The sequence below is a fragment of the Narcine bancroftii genome, chromosome 2 (assembly GCF_036971445.1).
Source record: "Narcine bancroftii isolate sNarBan1 chromosome 2, sNarBan1.hap1, whole genome shotgun sequence".
NCBI classification, from domain to species: Eukaryota; Metazoa; Chordata; class Chondrichthyes; order Torpediniformes; family Narcinidae; genus Narcine; species Narcine bancroftii.
The window spans coordinates 95,964,839-95,982,347 of record NC_091470.1 but is presented as its reverse complement, the minus strand read 5'-3'; the positions used below and the strand labels follow the sequence as shown (position 1 = coordinate 95,982,347).

The 17,509-nt window shown below is 44.4% G+C and overlaps 1 protein-coding gene across 8 annotated transcripts in view; it reads right to left on the bottom strand.

Moving 5' to 3' along the window:
* LOC138753926 (piwi-like protein 2) overlaps positions 1-17,509 on the bottom strand; it is a 135,849-nt gene that overhangs the window by 89,453 nt on the left and 28,887 nt on the right. For 6 of the 8 annotated variants that reach the window (XM_069917494.1, XM_069917493.1, XM_069917496.1 and 3 more), the window contains exons 3-5: positions 14,595-14,703; positions 10,198-10,324; positions 8,492-8,671 (exon numbers count right to left, since the gene is read on the bottom strand). In XM_069917494.1, coding sequence (XP_069773595.1) covers positions 8,492-8,671; positions 10,198-10,324; positions 14,595-14,703 — 416 coding nt within the window. Of the gene's footprint in view, positions 1-2,134; positions 2,244-3,094; positions 3,123-8,491; positions 8,672-10,197; positions 10,325-14,594; positions 14,704-17,509 lie in introns of those variants that run through there. The other 2 variants (XM_069917497.1, XM_069917499.1) reach the window with 2 other exon arrangements.

Genomic DNA, 17,509 nt, shown 5'->3' with positions numbered 1-17,509 from the left:
AGCAGCGCGGACATTGGCAACTTCAGTGGTTTTTACGAGGCTCTAAAGGCTGTGTACGGCCCCTCACCCTGTCCAAAGCCCACTGCGCAGCTCAGACGGCAAAGACCTCCTCAGCGACAAGATCTCCATCCTCAACTGATGGTCAGAACACTTCCAATCTCTTTTCAGTGCCAACCGCTCAGTCCATGAATCCGCCCTGCTCCAGCTCCCTCAACAGCCCTTAAGGCTAGAGCTGGATGAGGTCCTCACCCGGGAAGAGACATATAAAGCAAATGAACAACTGAAAAGTGGCAAAGCAGCAGGTATGGATGGAATCCCCCCAGAGGTCTGGAAGGCTGGCGGCAAAACTCTGCATGCCAAACTGCATGAGTTTTTCAAGCTCTGCTGGGACCAAGGAAAGCTGCCTCAGGACCTTCGTGATGCCATCATCATCACCCTGTACAAAAACAAAGGCGAGAAATCAGACTGCTCAAACTACAGGGGAATCACGCTGCTCTCCATTGCAGGCAAAATCTTCGCTAGGATTCTCCTAAATAGAATAATACCTAGTGTCGCCGAAAATGTTCTCCCAGAATCACAGTGCGCCTTTCGTGCAAACGGAGGAACTACTGACATGGTCTTTGCCCTCAGACAGCTGCAAGAAAAGTGCAGAGAACAAAACAAAGGACTCTACATCACCTTTGTTGACCTCACCAAAGCCTTCGACACCGTGAGTAGGAAAGGGCTTTGGCAAATACTAGAGCGCCTCGGATGCCCCACAAAGTTCCTCATCATGGTTATCCAACTGCACGAAAACCAACAAGGTCGGGTCAGATACAGCAATGAGCTCTCTGAACCCTTCTCCATTAACATTGGCATGAAGTCAGGCTGCGTTCTCACACCAACCCTCTTTTCAATCTTCTTCAGCAGGATGCTGAAACAAGCCATGAAAGACCTTAACTGTGAAGACACTGTTTACATCCGCTACCGCACGGATGGCAGTCTCTTCAATCTGAGGCGCCTGCAAACTCACACCAAGACACAAGAGAAACTTGTCTGTGAACTACTCTTTGCCGACGATGCCGCTTTCGTTGCCCATTCAGAGCCAGCTATTCAGCGCTTGACTTCCTGTTTTGTGGAAACTGCCAAAATGTTTGGCCTGGAAGTCAGCCTGAAGAAAACTGAGGTCCTCCATCAGCCAGCTCCCCACCATGACTACGAGCCCCCCCACATCTCCATCGGGCACACAAAACTCAAAACGGTCAACCAGTTTACCTATCTCGGCTTCACCATTTAATCGGATGCAAGGATAGACAACGAGATAGACAACAGACTCACCAAGGCAAATAGCGCCTTTGGAAGAATACACAAAAGAGTCTGGAAAAACAACCAACTGAAAAACCTCACAAAGATTAGCGTATACGGAGCCGTTGTCATACCCACACTCCTTTTCGGCTCCGAATCATGGGTCCTCTACCGTCATCACCTACGGCTCCTAGAACACTTCTACCAGTGTTGTCTCCGCTCCATCCTCAACATTCATTGGAGCGACTTCATCTCCAACATCGAAATACTCGAGATGGCAGAGGCCGACAGCATCGAATCCACGCTGCTGAAGACCCAACTGCGTTGGGTAGGTCACGTCTCCAGAATGGAGGACCATCGCCTTCCCAAGATCGTGTTATATGGCGAGCTCTCCACTGGCCACCGAGACGGAGGTGCACCAAAGAAGAGGTACAAGGACTGCCTAAAGAAATCTCTTGGTGCCTGCCACATTGACCACCGCCAGTGGGCTGATATCGCCTCAAACCGTGCATCTTGGCGTCTCACAGTTCGGCGGGCAGCAACCTCCTTTGAAGAAGACCGCAGAGCCCACCTCACTGACAAAAGACAAAGAAGGAAAAACCCAACACCCAACCCCAACCAACCAATTTTCCCTTGCAACCGTGTCTGCCTGTCCCGAATCGGACTTGTCAGCCACAAACGAGCCTGCAGCTGACGTGGACATTATCCCTCCATAAATCTTTGTCCACGAAGCCAATACAAAGGAAAAACGATAGAGTTGTGCAACTGTGTAGCTCAGGGCTGAGCCCTGGCTGTTACAGGGACTGCTCTCCAAGATATCTCGCTCTAATAAACTCTTCTGAAGCATTACCCTGGTGTTAGTAGTGAAATTCTTTCTTCTTGACAGAGATACAGGGACTGCCCAGTCACTGTTGTTGGAGAATGTTTCAACTCTTGATCAAAAGATGGACACAGGAGAGACCACTTTGATTAGAAGTGTTGAAGAAGATGTAGAATCAATAGCTCTGCACAAAAATAGTGTTGAATTCAGAATTAGTTAAAGGATTGGTTGTCATAGGAATTATTTCAAAATTGCCCATGTGAGGAATTTCATTCTTACTAGGGAATGACTTGGCAGAGGATAAAGTTGGGTCAGTTTTGAGATTAACAAATAAGCCAAGGATGAGGTTGATGAAGATTGTGAAATACATCCTACATGTACTGTGACAAGGTATTTGTCTAAGAAAATGATGACAGCAGAGGAAGATCCAGTTTATCGATAGAGACTTTCTCAGTACTTCTAAAATAGTCCAGAAAGAGCAGGTTAAATTTGAGAGTCAGGATTTGTCTTGGTCAAGGAAGGAGTTAATTGAGCATCAAAAGACAGATTCTGATCTTTCTGACTTGAGAGAGAAGGCTGTGGATGAGGAGATGATTAAGGAAGGGTGAATTGTTAGTGAGGAAATGGAGACCTTGTGACGTTCCTGCAAATTAAGAGTGGGTGGTGATTTATCAGGGTCATTCTTGAAGCCTTCCAGAATTAAATTTTAAATTTGGTCCACAGTACACCTTTGGGAAGGTCATCTAGATGTAAAGACCATGAATAAAATTTTGAAACAATTTTTATGGCCTGGTCTGAGGAAGGATGTGCTAAACTGTTGCTGGACTTGTCACTTTTGTCAGGTTGTGGGGAAACCTAACCAGGGTCCTCCAGTAGTTCCCTTGCAACCTATTCCTGTTGTTGGGGAAACTTGCACGAGGGTTACTGTGGGTTCTGGGTCCCCGTCCTAAAACAAAATTTTTTAATCAATCAGTATTTGTTAACAATTACCTGAATGGCTTCCAGATATCCAGAAACTGTAGCACTGAGAAATATTAAAGCAAAAAGAGTGAGGTAAAGGTGTTGCAAATTTTTTTCCCCCCCCCCCCAGTTTTTGTATTACCCAAGGAGATCCAGACTGATCAAGGAAATAACTTAATGTTAGGACTGTTTCAGCAGTTGATTTATTTAAATAGATCACTTTATCTGCATACCATCTTGAAACTCAGGGAGCTTTGGAAAGATTTCATTCTACTCTTAAAAATATGATGAGGATTTATTGTCTGGAGAATGAAAAGGATCAGGACAAAGGTATTCATTTACTGTTATTTACAGTAAGAAAGTCTGTGCAGGATTCATTAGGTTTCAGCCCTTTTGATATTGTGTTTGGACATCAGGTTAGAGGACCTTTAATGTTAAAAGAACAGTGGGTTAATGAGAATGTATAATTGGATTTGCTGTATTATGTTTCTAAATTTAAAGGTAGATTACAAGAAGTGTGGACTTTGGCTTGAGAATTTAAAAATGGCTCAGGGTAAAATTATGCGATTATTTGACTAGAAGACTCAAGTAAGGAATTTTAAGCCAGGAAATAAAGTGTTAATTTTGTTCCCAACGTGTGATATTCTCAGAGCAAAATTTTCTGGATCAAGCAAAGTAAAATCAAAACTGAATGATGTTAACTATTGCAGTGAACTGAAATACATTGTCTATGTATTGTTCAGATGGCTGGGTCCTCCCTTGTCTCCACCCTCACCTACCCCAATATAAACCCTGGTTTATCACTGAGTTCCCTGCCATTCTGGAGCCATGCTTTGATGTCGCCTCCCCCCACTATGGAGTTTTCCATCACATCTCCACAAAAGGCCCCCTGCTGCACACCAGAGCTAGACGGCTGCCACCGGAGAAGCCAAAACAGGCAAAGGAGGAATTCTCCAGGTTCCAAGAGTTGGGCATCGTTCGGCGGTCGGACAGCACTTGGGCAGCGCCACTGCATATGGTCCTGAAGTCATCAGGAGACTACAGACGACTAAATGACGCCACAACTCCAGACAGGTACCCAGTCCCCCATATCCAGGACTTCGCGGCCAACCTCCACAGCATGTGATTCTTTTCAAAAGTCGATTTGGTGTGCTGATACTACCAGATCCCGGTCCACCCTGATGACGTTGGAAAGACCGCCATCATCACCCCTTTCGGTTTGTTTGAATTCCTCCGAATGCCGTTCGGGTTGAAAAACGCGGCCCAGATGTTCCAGCACCTCATGGACTCAAAGGGTAGGGATTTGGACTTTGTCTTTATCTACCTAGATGTCACTCTGGTAGCCAGCCGCAGACACGAAGAGCACAAGGTCCATCTCTGTACCATGTTCGTCTGGCTGGCAGAATTCGGCCTCACGGTCAACAAGGCCAAATGCCAGTTTGGGAAACAGACATTGCAGTTCCTGGGGCACACCATCTCAGTGTCTGGGGCAGCTCCGGCACCGGAGAAAGTGGCAGCCGTTCAGCATTTTCCCAAACCCTCCTCCCTCAAGGGCCTGCAGGAATTTGTGGGAATGGTAATTTTTTAACCATAGATTCATCCCCAATGCCGCCCACATCATGCGCCCTCTTTTCATGCTGATCATGACGAAAGAGAAGGCCTGGTCGGAGGAGGTGAACGAGGCCTTCGCTGCAATAGGGCTTCGCAGACGTGACTTTGTTGGCGCACCCGTACCCGGAAGCAACAAGGCACTCTCAGTTGACGCTTCCACCACTGCGGTCGGGGGAGTACTGGAACAGTGGCTAGATGGGCAATGGCACCTGCTGGCCTTTTTCAGTATGCAGTTGCGGCTGCCTGAGCTTAAATACAGTGCGTTCGACCAGGAGCCACTTCCGATACTTCTTGGAGGGCAGGACTTTTGCCATTTTTACCGATCACAAGGCCCTCACCCAAGCACTGGGTATGGCCAAGGACCCGTGGTCGGCCAGGCAACAGCGCCACCTGTCCTAAGTATCTGAATTCACTACAGACTTCCAGCACCGGGCGGACAAGGACAACGTAGTTGCGGATGGAGTCTCCCACCCAGCTATCCGCCGGACCTTGACTATGCACAACTAGCACAGGCTCAGCAGCATGACGCCAAAACTAAAGCTCTCCGGTCCACCATCTTAGGTCTCCAGCTCAAAGATATCCAGCTTCCTGACTCCACCCTGCCAACAGGAGTGGAGAGCTAGGGTCGTCAGCTCTATCCATGATCTCGCCCATCCCTCAGTAAAGACTACCGTGCGTATGGTGGCACAACGATTTGTCTGGCATGGCCTCAAGGAGGTGGCAGCGCTAACCCGCAACTGCATCAGGTGCCAGACATCTAAAGTCCACAGGCACATGCAGGCCCCTGTTCAACATTTTGACTCAGCAATACTGAGGTTCCAGTATATCCTTGTGGATGTCATGGGCCCCTTGCCAGTGTCCAGGGAGTCACAGAACCCATTTACCATAATGGACAGAGCAACCAGGTGGCTGAAAGCCATCCCGGTCCGTGAGGCGTCAACGGAGATGTGTGCTGGAGCCTTGGTCAGCCAGTGGATCTCTCATTTCAGCATGCCGGCGCACATCACAAGCGACAGAGGTGCCCAATTTACATCTGCACTGTGGTCGCAGCTGGCAAGGCTTTTAGGGGTAATACTGCACCACACCACACCACAGCCTACCACCCACAGTCTAACGGGTTGGTAGAAAGGTTCCACCGACACCTAAAGTCTGCTCTGATGGCAAGACTTTCCAGACCCAACTGGGTGGACGAGTCGCCCTGGGTTCTCCTTGGGATTAGGATGGCGCCCAAGGAGGACCTGCAAGCCTCGTCAGTAGAAATGGTTTACGGCGCGCCACTCTCCATGCCAGGTGAATTCTTCAGCTCGGAGGCCAAGACGACACACAATGAAGGTGAGCAGCTCATGAACCTCAGTAAACGATTGGGCATCCTCACCCCGCCACCCCCATCGACCGAAAGAACTGGATGTGGCGCAATTTGCGTTCGTCCGGAGAGGACCACAGAAGGCCCTCCTACAGGACCCATACGAAGGGCTGTACAAGGTTCTCCGGCAGTCAGGTGGAACTTTCACTTTAGATGTGGGAGCAGGGAAGAACTGTTTACTGTGGACCACTTAAATGCCACTCATTTGGACTTGTCACAGCCAGTGCACAGCGGGGCCGGCCACCAAAGTGACAGGACGCATAGCCGGTTCTGGGGGGGTGTTGTGTGGCGGCGCACATCCTCATGGCGAACTGGCTCCGCTCGTATTGCCACGTGGTGAGGCAGCCATGAGGAAATGGCGTCATCAGAGGTTTCTCTCTGACTCCAGCATCCCTTCCAGCGCGTGCCCTGGGCAGCGATTATGATGTCACAATGCACCAGGTGACTGAGCTCATGCTGCCCTTAACGGGGCGCGCTAAATATTTTTAAAAAGTTGTTAATGACCTTCAGTGTGGTAGCAGTGATTTCCTTCAACTCCTGCAAGCACCACAATCAACTCTAATTTTAATCAGAAAACTCTTTATCTGAGAAATAACATCAAAAATGAAAAAGAGATTGGGTTGGACCTGTGGTAGCTTCTACTTTTAACTCTAAAGCAAGGTGTGTAGCAATTTTATTTTAAAAAACGTTACCTATTAAAATTCAGTGATTATTGATCCTGTGGGAAGATTTGTATTAGTAAATTGTCAAATTTATTCTGAAGATTGGACTTTGATGAATATTTATGCACCAAATATAGATGAAGGGTTTATTTGAGATTCATTTATGTATTTAGCGAAGGCTCATCAAAAAGGGAGGATTTTAATTGTTGGATAAAACCATCAAATCAGTTATTCAAACTAAAAGCAGCTAAAGCAATTTTGAATGTTATGAAAGATTTGAATTTAATAGATATTTGGAGGAGATCAAACCCTAAAGAAAGGGACTTTTGTAGCGGCTGCTACAACACAGAAAGCACACCACTGAACTTGGTGGGGTTTCCAGTAAAACAGTTTATTTGAATTTCGCGCGTGCCCCTTTATGGCCCGCGGCAGTTCCACCCCCACGCATCAGTGACATCATCCCGTCACACAGGGCGTGAGCTGTGGACTAAGCCACGAGGCAATGAGTAAGCCCCAACGACACCATCTTCTGTAGCTGCCCCGCCACCATGGCAGTAGAAACGGGGCCAGTTTGCTTAAGAGATGTGCACCACCACACTTTTCTTTTAATTCATAATATTTGATTCTTACTCTAGGATAGATTTATTTTTAATTTTGGCACAAGTACAAGGAAATGTTATGAATACAGATTATAAGGCCATAATTTTATCTGATAATTTGCAACTTTTAATCATTTATGTATTTTTGTGAAAAGAACAAACAGTTTATAGAAGGTGATTAAATTCAACACAAGGACAGATTTTGTGATTTTATAAGAAAGCATATTAAGGAGTTTTTAGAATTAAATTCAAACTTTGTCATTAATAAATTTGTTGTTTAGGGTGCATTAAAGGCATATTTAAGAGGACATACAAGTTTTACATTAAAAATTAAGAAAGATTATACCAAGTTAATCAATTAGAAAGAAAAATACAGAATTTGGAAAAGGTATTACAAAAAAAACTTCAGATGAGAAAATAAAGCAATTAATAAAAAAAGTTTCATTTTAATGCGATTCAGATGTATAGGTCTGAAAAATTGATTGATAGAATGAAGATATTATGAATTAGGAGAAAGTGCTCAAAGTTTTAGCTTGGCAGTTAAAAACTGAAGAATCTTCCAGAATAATTAATGCTATTAAGGCAATTACATAATCCTAAAGAAATTAATGATGTTTTTAAAGTTTTTAAAAAATTTCAACTTGTATAGATCAGAATTTATTGGAGATGAAGGTCAGATTGATAAATTTCTATCTCAGATAAATGTATCTAGCTTGACATAACAAGATCAGAAAAATTTGGATGCTCCTTTTACAATAAGATAAATTAATGAATGTCAAAAGTCTTGCAAAAAGGTCCAAAACAGACAACCTGGCTCTGGTTGTTCTTCCAAGAAAATAGTTTGATCATTTCATGACATCATTTCAATTAGCACATATTTGTGAAATGTACATAGCATTCTCCATAGTTTCTGTTAAGTCACTAAATGTGAATTCTTCACTATTTCAATTAAGCTGTTTTAAAATACATTTATGTATGTAACCCTCTCTAATTTTACCCATTTTTCTCCCAAAAGCATTCCCAAATATTCCATCACACTACACAAAAGTAGCAAGAACTCCCTCCATCCTTCAAGTTCACTGAACAATTCTGTTCACTTCAAACAAGGGAGCCACTAATCGCAGATCCACAACCAATCAGGTCTCTCCACCCCATCCACTGCAGAACAGCACGCCAAGTTCCAGTAACTCACCCACAGATTTTTTTTTCCGCTGTTCCAACAGACAATTGGTAGCCCCCTGATGAAAGAACAGGTGAAGATGTTTGGAATCTTCCCCTCCCCTGCAAGCTTTGTCCAATCTCCAAGCTCTTCACATGAGACTCAAGCTCCTCAATGTTGCTCAGGGATGGCTCAGGACCTGTCCCTCTACCTCTAAAACCAGGGGAGTGAGAGAAAACAATGCGTGAGAATTATACACAACAAAATACATCACTAGATGTTTGAGAGTTAAATTAAAGAGTCTGGCGATGTTACAGAATTTGTTAATAAAATTATGAAAAAATATAAAATATTTATATATCTATAAGATTGTGAGGTTTATTTGTTAGGTCACATTTCACAAACAAACATCTTATTTGCCATGCAAGAGCTATGTCTGCATTTAGCTTTCCAGAGACAATGGGAAGTGCTTGTGAGAGTTTCACAAGTAGGTGTCAATGGACCAGCATGTTTGAACAGTGTCCAGGCTCAAGAACTGAGAAGTCGGTTTTGCTGCTAAACTTGTGTCAGAGTTTTACCTTTTTGTTTGATGTTTGTTGTCCTAAGTGGGGCCACGCGGTTTTGTCAACAGAGAGAAAACATTCATTGTTTGGGAGAACTAGTGGAGAAGGCTGCAAGTGGCAGACCTGCTGCAAGATCCTATTTCAAGATGGGTTTTGAGTTCAGAGTTCAGCCTATTCTAAATCTCTGTAATCAATTCCAAAGGTTGTGGCTGGTTATTGTGTTTCTCCTGGAATAGGGGAAAAAGAACTGCTTGTGGTAACCTGGAAGAAGAGATCATCTTTTGGAAAAATCCAAGAGGGGGCAAGTTTCTTTGGTAAGACACTACAGTTGCTGATTGAAGATTATCAGTTTGTGTCTAACAAACATCTCTGAAACCAACAAAGACCTTCCTGAGCAGTAACAACTCAAGTTAAAACATCAAAGCCTGGTGAATAATATCTGTTCAATTCTGTTCAAGTATGGATGATTGTCCGATACCAGTGAACTTGGAGAAAAGTGAATGATTGGACATTGAAAAAGAACTTTCCTAAACACACAAATATCACATACACATGTGCTTAGAATTAGAATGGGGTTAATTTAGGTTGTTAAATTAATAGTAACAAGTTACATATTAAGAAAATAAAACCAGTTTTGTTCAAGTCGCCATTGATTTGGTGAATTTGTTGCTACTAGGCCTAAAGGTCCTTTAGGCCTTGCCTTCTTTGTTCTTGTATGTGCATGCACAATAGGTTTTGGTACATTTTGACATTCTACTTTCATTTTCTACCAACGTATGAGACTAATTGGGCCCATCAGTCCATGCTGGTTTTCAGAGCAATCTCAGTCCCACACCACACCTTATTTCCCTGTAATCTACTCACCCTCACATGCCCATCCAACCCCAGAGATGGTTTATAAAAACCAATTAACCAGCAAATCCACATATCTTTGAAATACAGAAGGAAACAAAAGCACCTAGGGTAAACCCCACAGTAATAAAGATTGTGCAAACAGCACCAGGGAGGAAGATTGAACTCTGGTCCCTGGAACTGAGAGTTAGCATGCATATCTACTTTATCAATCTGCAAATCATTTTTCTATCAAAACATTCAGCGTCTTTACACCTTTGCTGTATCAAGACATCATACTCCTTCGTTAAATGGTTTCTCCCACTCAAACAAAGAAATCCTTACCTGCCTTGCTCATAGCTCCACTGCAGTGTTGCTCTCGATGGAAAAGTGTCCCCAGCTGCCTGCTCCACTTCATGTTTAAATCCTCTTAATAGGTTACTGGATATTCCTCTACCCAAGATCCCTCTGCCTGTGATGGGAAAATAATTAAAATTCAGTCACATTTTGTGCAGAAATAAAAGATTTAAATGGGGAGGGGAAATTATTCATAATTTTACAAGTTATCATCCACAAGCCAGTTAACCTCTCTCCTTCTTTTAGAGGAGCCTTGAAATTCCTCTGAGTGTTCAGGCAATAAGTAACTGTCTCCCAAAGGGGTGGTAGCCTTTTTAGTTGTCACTACTGTGGCTTGGTGTAAAATTGGAATGATTTACATTTGCTTCTTTGCTTTTTGGATAAGATCATGTGTGGTAACAATGAACAGTGATGAACATGTATGGATACAAAACCAAGAGACTTTGAACAGTTTCCCTTTATTAAATAATGTTTAAACACAAGGACTTTATTAAACAAATAAAGTTTACTTCTGGTTTAAAAAATTGTGAAGGCATTAGGAAAGATGACTTCATTCATGGAAGAAAGGAAAATGGTCTGAGAGTCTAAATCAAATGCATGAATTTAATTACTTGGGACGTAATCCTGGAAATTTAGATTGTGGCACCCTTGAAGCACTCAGGACATTTGGATGGAACAATCCAAATATACCAAAGATAAAGCAACTGAAAAGGCTTTGGGTGACAGTTACTTATTCTCCAAGTGATAGCTATCTGCAATTTTACTTCCAAAAGGTAATATGTGCTTATGTCTTTAGTTAATCCTACTGCTTCCTCATTTGCCTGTACTCACTTCACAAAGAAGCCTCTCAATGTAGTATTTATTAGAACACTAGCCTGGCCACTCATTGCCCTGAGAATTCCAAAGTTCAAGCCTTCATCTACTTTCCCCAAACAAAAAAAAAAATTTGAGCATCTCCATTCTACAGCACAGAAACAGGTCCTTTGAACCAACATCCAAGCTGGTTGAATTTAGCCATGTTTCTCCAAAACTTTCCTATCCATGTAGCTGTCTTAATATCTTTTGAAAAATAGAATTGTTCCCATTTCTACCATTTCCTCTGGCAGCTCATTCCATATACCCACCACCCTTTGTGTGAAAGTACTCTTCCGTTCCTTTTAAATCTTTTCCCTGCCAACAAAATTGACTGACCAGAGACCTAAAGTATCGTTTTATAGTCTTGATTTCACATATTTTGATGGAGAGAAGGTTGCATTCTCCACTGCTTACTGACTCTCCAAGACATATTATTTGAAATAAATTCTGTGAAATGGAAGTTAAAGTTATAATAAAAGTTGAAATTGGAGTGTTCTAGGTTTATTTCAGGGACTACAAGCAGGTGCTCTTGTAAAATTGTCATAAATTGTTGCATACTGTATGTTATATATTGCTAAAGAAATTAGGCTTTGATTGCAGTCATAGGAAGTCACCCTAGTAAAGATACAGTAAGATCAAAGACAACTCTAGCTCTGAAGCCAGAACTAGAATCAAGCCAAGTTAAACCAATTCCAATGCTTCTTGCATGACAAGACAACTGTGTCAGAAGATGAAAAGTTATTGATAAAACATCAGCAGCAGGTTGGAGATCTTATTGTTCCTCTGAGATCCCCAGTGAAGAAATTAGAGAAAAAGGCGATGAACAGTGGGTAGACACCTTTAGCAGCGATTTGTATGGGTAGTCTCAGGGATAGTGGCCGTATGGAGAATCTTTTAACCAAAATTAAAATTTGATGGGATAAATCATGAGACAGGGTTGGCGAGAAAATTATGTCTTAGCGGCACAGAGAAACAGAACCATAGAGCATTACAGCACAGAAACAGGTCCTTCAGCCCTTCTAGTCTGTGCCAAACTACTTTTTTGCCTAGTCCCATTGACCTCAGCTAGTCTCCGTGCCCCGTATACCTGTCCAAATTCTTAAATGTTAAAATTGAGCCTGCATTAATTTACCACTTCAGCTGGAAGCTTGTTCCACACTCCCACCACTGTGGGTGAAGAAGTTCCCTCTAATGGCCCCCAAACTTTTCCCCTTTCACCCTTAACCTATCTCCTCTGGTTTGTATTGCACCTACCCTCAGTGGAAAAAGCCTACCCACACTTACTCTTGCTATTCCCCTCAATTTTAAATACCTCTGTCAAATCTCCCCTCATTCTTCTACACTCCAAGGAATAAAGCCCTCATCTGTTTAACCTTTCCCTGTACTCAATTCCTGAAGTCCAGGCAACATCCTGATAAATCTTCTCTGCACTCTTTCCATCTTTTTGACATCCTTCCTGTAGTTAGGTAACCAAACCTACACACAGTGCTCCAAATTTGGCCTCACCAATATCTTTTAAAAAAAACTCCTATACTCAATAATCTGATTTATGAAGGCCAATATGTCAAAAGCTCTCTTCACAACCCTGTACACATGTAATGCCACTTTCAGGAAATGATGTATCTAAATTCCCAGATCCCTCTGTTCTACTGCATTCCTCAGTGCCCTGCCATTTACCGTGCATGTCCTCCCAAAATGCATCTCAATGTAGTATTTATTAGAACACTTGTCTGCATTAAATTCCATCTGCCATTTTTCATCCCATTTTTCCAACTAGCCCAGATCCCTCTGCAAGCATTAAAAGCCTTCTTCACTGTCCATAATGCCTCCAATCTTTGAGTCACCAGGAAACTTGCTGATCTAATTTATCACATTATCATCCAGATCAGTGACATAGATGACAAACAACAATGGACAGCACAGATCCCTGAGGCATACCACTAGTTACAGGTGTACAGTCTGATAAGCAATCATCCACCACCATTCTCTGGTTCTCCCGTATGGACCATGTCAAATCCAGTTTACTACCTCACTATGAATACTGAGCTTGTCAACCTTCCTAATGAACCTCCCATGTCAGAAATGAATCTCTGTGTCACTGGCTGGCAGAGGCTGCTGGAAAGGCTGGTGATATTAAAGAAGTGACTCTGCAGCGGCCAGGTGAGCCGATGGTGGATTTTTGTTTAGCAAGGTTTAAGAGTAAATTGGATGAATCTGCTGGTGTTTCCTTGGCAGATAATCAACTGCTGGCTACCCTGACTTCACTGAATTGCATGTTACCAAGTCATTTCCAATTTTTAAAAATGAGAAATTCTGATTATCAAACAAAAACCTGGGCTGATATTACTTCTATGTAGCATTGCTAAAGGCAAAGCTGCTAAAATAAATGCTGCCCAAACCAAGCAAGTAAACCAGTAACTGTCATTTATTCAAACCATGTGTGTTCCTTTTTTGGGTTGGGGGGCGACAGGCTCATGGGAGTGATCCCATAATGCTGCTGAGAGGCCTGGCTGTTCCCCTGGCAATGCATTCCTGTAGCCTGGAACTTCTGAACTTAAACTTGTTTTTACCAAACATGACTTAGTTCCTTTTCCATGTGATAGGGGTCGCAAAAGAAGTCAGTGTTACACATTGCATGGTGAGGTATACTAATTCATCCTCTTCAGTGTATGAGGAAACAGAAAGGTCCAACATTAGCTACTTGGAAATTGAGAATGGTTTAAAAATATTTTACAGGCCAGAGGGACTGTACAATTGAATGATTGTCAGAAAGATCTATACAAACAGCCACCAAATTGTACCCCCTTTCTCACCCTGCTGGTCCTGCCACCTTTTTCATTTGTAACGTGGGACTATTGATTGAACGACTGTCACCTCACAGCACAGTGGGAACTTCTGTTAAGCCCAACCTACTCAGTTTTTTTTCCCTCACTGATCAAGGATTTGTGTGGATGGGAAACAATTGACCACCCTCTTCCAATGCCAATGCTCCCCGACACTCCACTCTTGCGAGCTTGTCCACTTCTCTCCTCTGTATCTATGAATTTGAGAGCCACATGGAGTTACCCTCAAAAACCATCCAACAATGTGGATTGTTACTCAATCTGGATCTCGAGAAAATTGGTGAGAGAATGCTAATTGGGCCAGCACAGTTAGTGCAATGCTGTTACAGTGCCAGCGATCAGGTCCGGGGTTCAAATTCCATGAGGAATTTAAGGAGTTTGTGCATTTTCCCCTCGTCTGTGTGGGTTTTCCCCAGGGGCTCCAGTTTCCTTCCACCATTCTAAATGTACCAGGATTGTGGGTCAACAAGGTGTACATGGACAGCACAGACTAGTGAGCAAAAAAGGGCCCATTACTGTGGTATATGTCTAATTTGCACCACAAACACCAGCATAGGGTAGTTGCACTAAATGATCTGTTTTAGTGTGAAGAAGCAGTGTAATTCTGTGGAAGATACTACTTTCATAGGTTACTGGGGCAAGGATGAGTTTATACTGAATAGGTTGGACATTTCAGCTGCTTCTTACCTGGGATTAGAGCACATCTTTGTGTGCTATGGTGATCCCCTCGGCCACAAGCTTCAAACTGTGATAATGAGGTGAAACCACGGAACAGATCTTGTGCACGGCCCAGTGACTGAGTAAACAAACAGAAAGAACATTCATTTTAGTTTCACCTTTCAACAGCACTGGGCATCACTTCTACATCACAGACTATACCAGGGGTGTCAAAATCAAATTCATGGAGGGCAAAAATTAAAAACTTGGACTAAGTCGAGAGCCGAACTAAATATTTATTGAAAATGTTCAACATCTGCGTGTTTTCTCTTCTTTCAACATATGTAATGTTAAACTTTAGGATACAACTTTAGGAGGATAATGTTACAGGTCAGGAGTAGGTAGCTCAAGTTCACCCTTTGCTTGACCTGAGGGAAACCTATTTGGTCCCTGTGGAGATGTAGTCAGCATTCACAGGCTGTGTCCATTTTGGCCTGCATCAGGACTCAGCATTTCCTGCTCACTCCTCAGGCTCTAGGCCTCTATTCACCCTCGACCCACCATCCCTCTACCTGACCAGTCCTTTACCCAACCTCTACTCACCCCTCACTCCACTCGCTCTGCCTCTACCCACCCCATCCTATACACGGTCCTCTACTGCCTCTCCCCTCAAGCTGTTCCTCCCTCTACCTGTCTCTCACCCTCTAATCACCCCTCCCCTACTCGCCCTGCCCCTCCCCTTTTACCTCTTCCCTATCCACCCCTCCTTCTACTCATCCCTTCCTCCAACTGCCCCTCACACCACCATAACTTCCCCTGCCCATTACTCCTCACCTACACCCTCTGCCCACCCCTGCTTACCCACCCACTCAGGCCCAGCGCGCTGCCGATCAGCCTTTGCGGACAGCCACCATCTCTCTCTTCACGTGCAGGGCCGAACCAGCCGTCCCTGGGGTCCGCGCGGGTGCAAGCGCTGAAGGCTGTGGCGACCGGGAGAAGTGCGCTCGCGCTGTGGAAGGGCCGTCCGGTGCCAGTCGCGCGGGGGGGGGTCGTGTGCAGCCTGCCATGCCCGTCGCGCCGACAGGAAATCACAGGCGCTCGCCAATCCACCGCACCGCTCGACAGGTGGGAGAAGTGACTGGTTGTGCGGGGAGCCTTCCAACTGGCTTGCCGGCTGATGACATCGACAAACTTCTCGTGTTACAATGGGGAAGGATGTGCAATGAAGGGGAGGATGGTGGGGGTGACATTACCAAAAAACAGCATCGGCTCTCGCTGCAGGGCGGGCCACCTCTAATACACTTTTGAAATGATCTTGCGGGCCAAAGTTTGACATGTGTGGACTATACCATCCTTTACACTGCAAAATAAGGAACAGCCAAATCCAGAGGTCCATTAGGATCAAATAATCATAGAAAGATTATATCTGGGTCAAGATACTGGGTAGAATGCCATCAAAGGCAAAACAGACATCAATTCCATATATCATCTGAAAAACAGTATATAGTACACTGATTCTCCAAAATCCTCATTTATCCAAAATATATTTTGATCCGAAATGACTTCACAGATTGAAAAAAAATTAATTCAACGTGAAATTAGAACAATGATTGTCCTCATTTCAGGAGCAGGACATCAGGCTCAGTGGCATTTCCTCTTCTTCCTGGCACACTGGATCTCCCAATGCCGAACTTTCCCCTTCGCCTACTACCGCACACTGGATCTCCCAATGCCGAACTCTCCCCTTGGCTTACTACCGCACACTGGATCTCCCAATGCCGAACTTTCCCCTTGGCCTACTACCGCACACTGGATCTCCCAATGCCGAACTTTCCCCTTGGCCTACTACCGCACACTGGATCTCCCAATGCCGAACTTTCTCCTTGGCCTACTACCGCACATTGGATCTCCCAATGCCGAACTTTCTCCTTGGCCTACTACCGCACATTGGATCTCCCAATGCCGAACTTTCCCCTTGGCCTACTACCGCACACTGGATCTCCCAATGCCGAACTTTCTCCTTGGCCTACTACCGCACATTGGATCTCCCAATGCCGAACTTTCTCCTTGGCCTACTACCGCACACTGGATCTCCCAATGCCGAACTTTCTCCTTGGCCTACTACCGCACATTGGATCTCCCAATGCCGAACTTTCTCCTTGGCCTACTACCGCACATTGGATCTCCCAATGCCGAACTTTCCCCTTGGCCTACTACCGCACACTGGATCTCCCAATGCCGAACTTTCCCCTTGGCCTACTACCGCACACTGGATCTCCCAATGCCGAACTTTCCCCTTGGCCTACTACCGCACACTGGATCTCCCAATGCCAAACTTTCCCCTTGGCCTACTACCGCACACTGGATCTCCCAATGCCAAACTTTCCCCTTGGCCTACTACCGCACACTGGATTTCCCAATGCCGAATTTTCCCCTTGACCTACTACCACACACTGGATCTCCCAATGCTGAACTTTCCCCTTGACCTACTACCGCACACTGGATCTCCCAATGCTGAACTTTCCCCTTGACCTACTACCGCACTGGATCTCCCAATGCTGAACTTTCCCCTTGACCTACTACCGCACACTGGATCTCCCAATGCTGAACATTCCCCTTGGCCTACTACCAGTGTAGGTGTGCAATAAGTTTAGGGGAGAATTTGGACTCAGGATTGGGATCGCACTCTGGTGACTGGGGAGACGGGAGCCTGCCGACTCACCAGTGAATGTTTCACCAGTCTGGGAAGTCTCCCTGAGACAACTGGCAGCGGTTGGGAGGTTTTGGTGATCAGCAGTGGGCAGCAGCGTTGTAGCCAGCAATTTTTTTGGTAAGAATTAAATATTATTTTAATGCTTAAAAACCCTTCCCTTGTTTATTCATACAAGCGATTTCCTGTTGCTACTGGGCTGTTTATTTTAAAAAAGACCAGTTCTCCAGAAAAA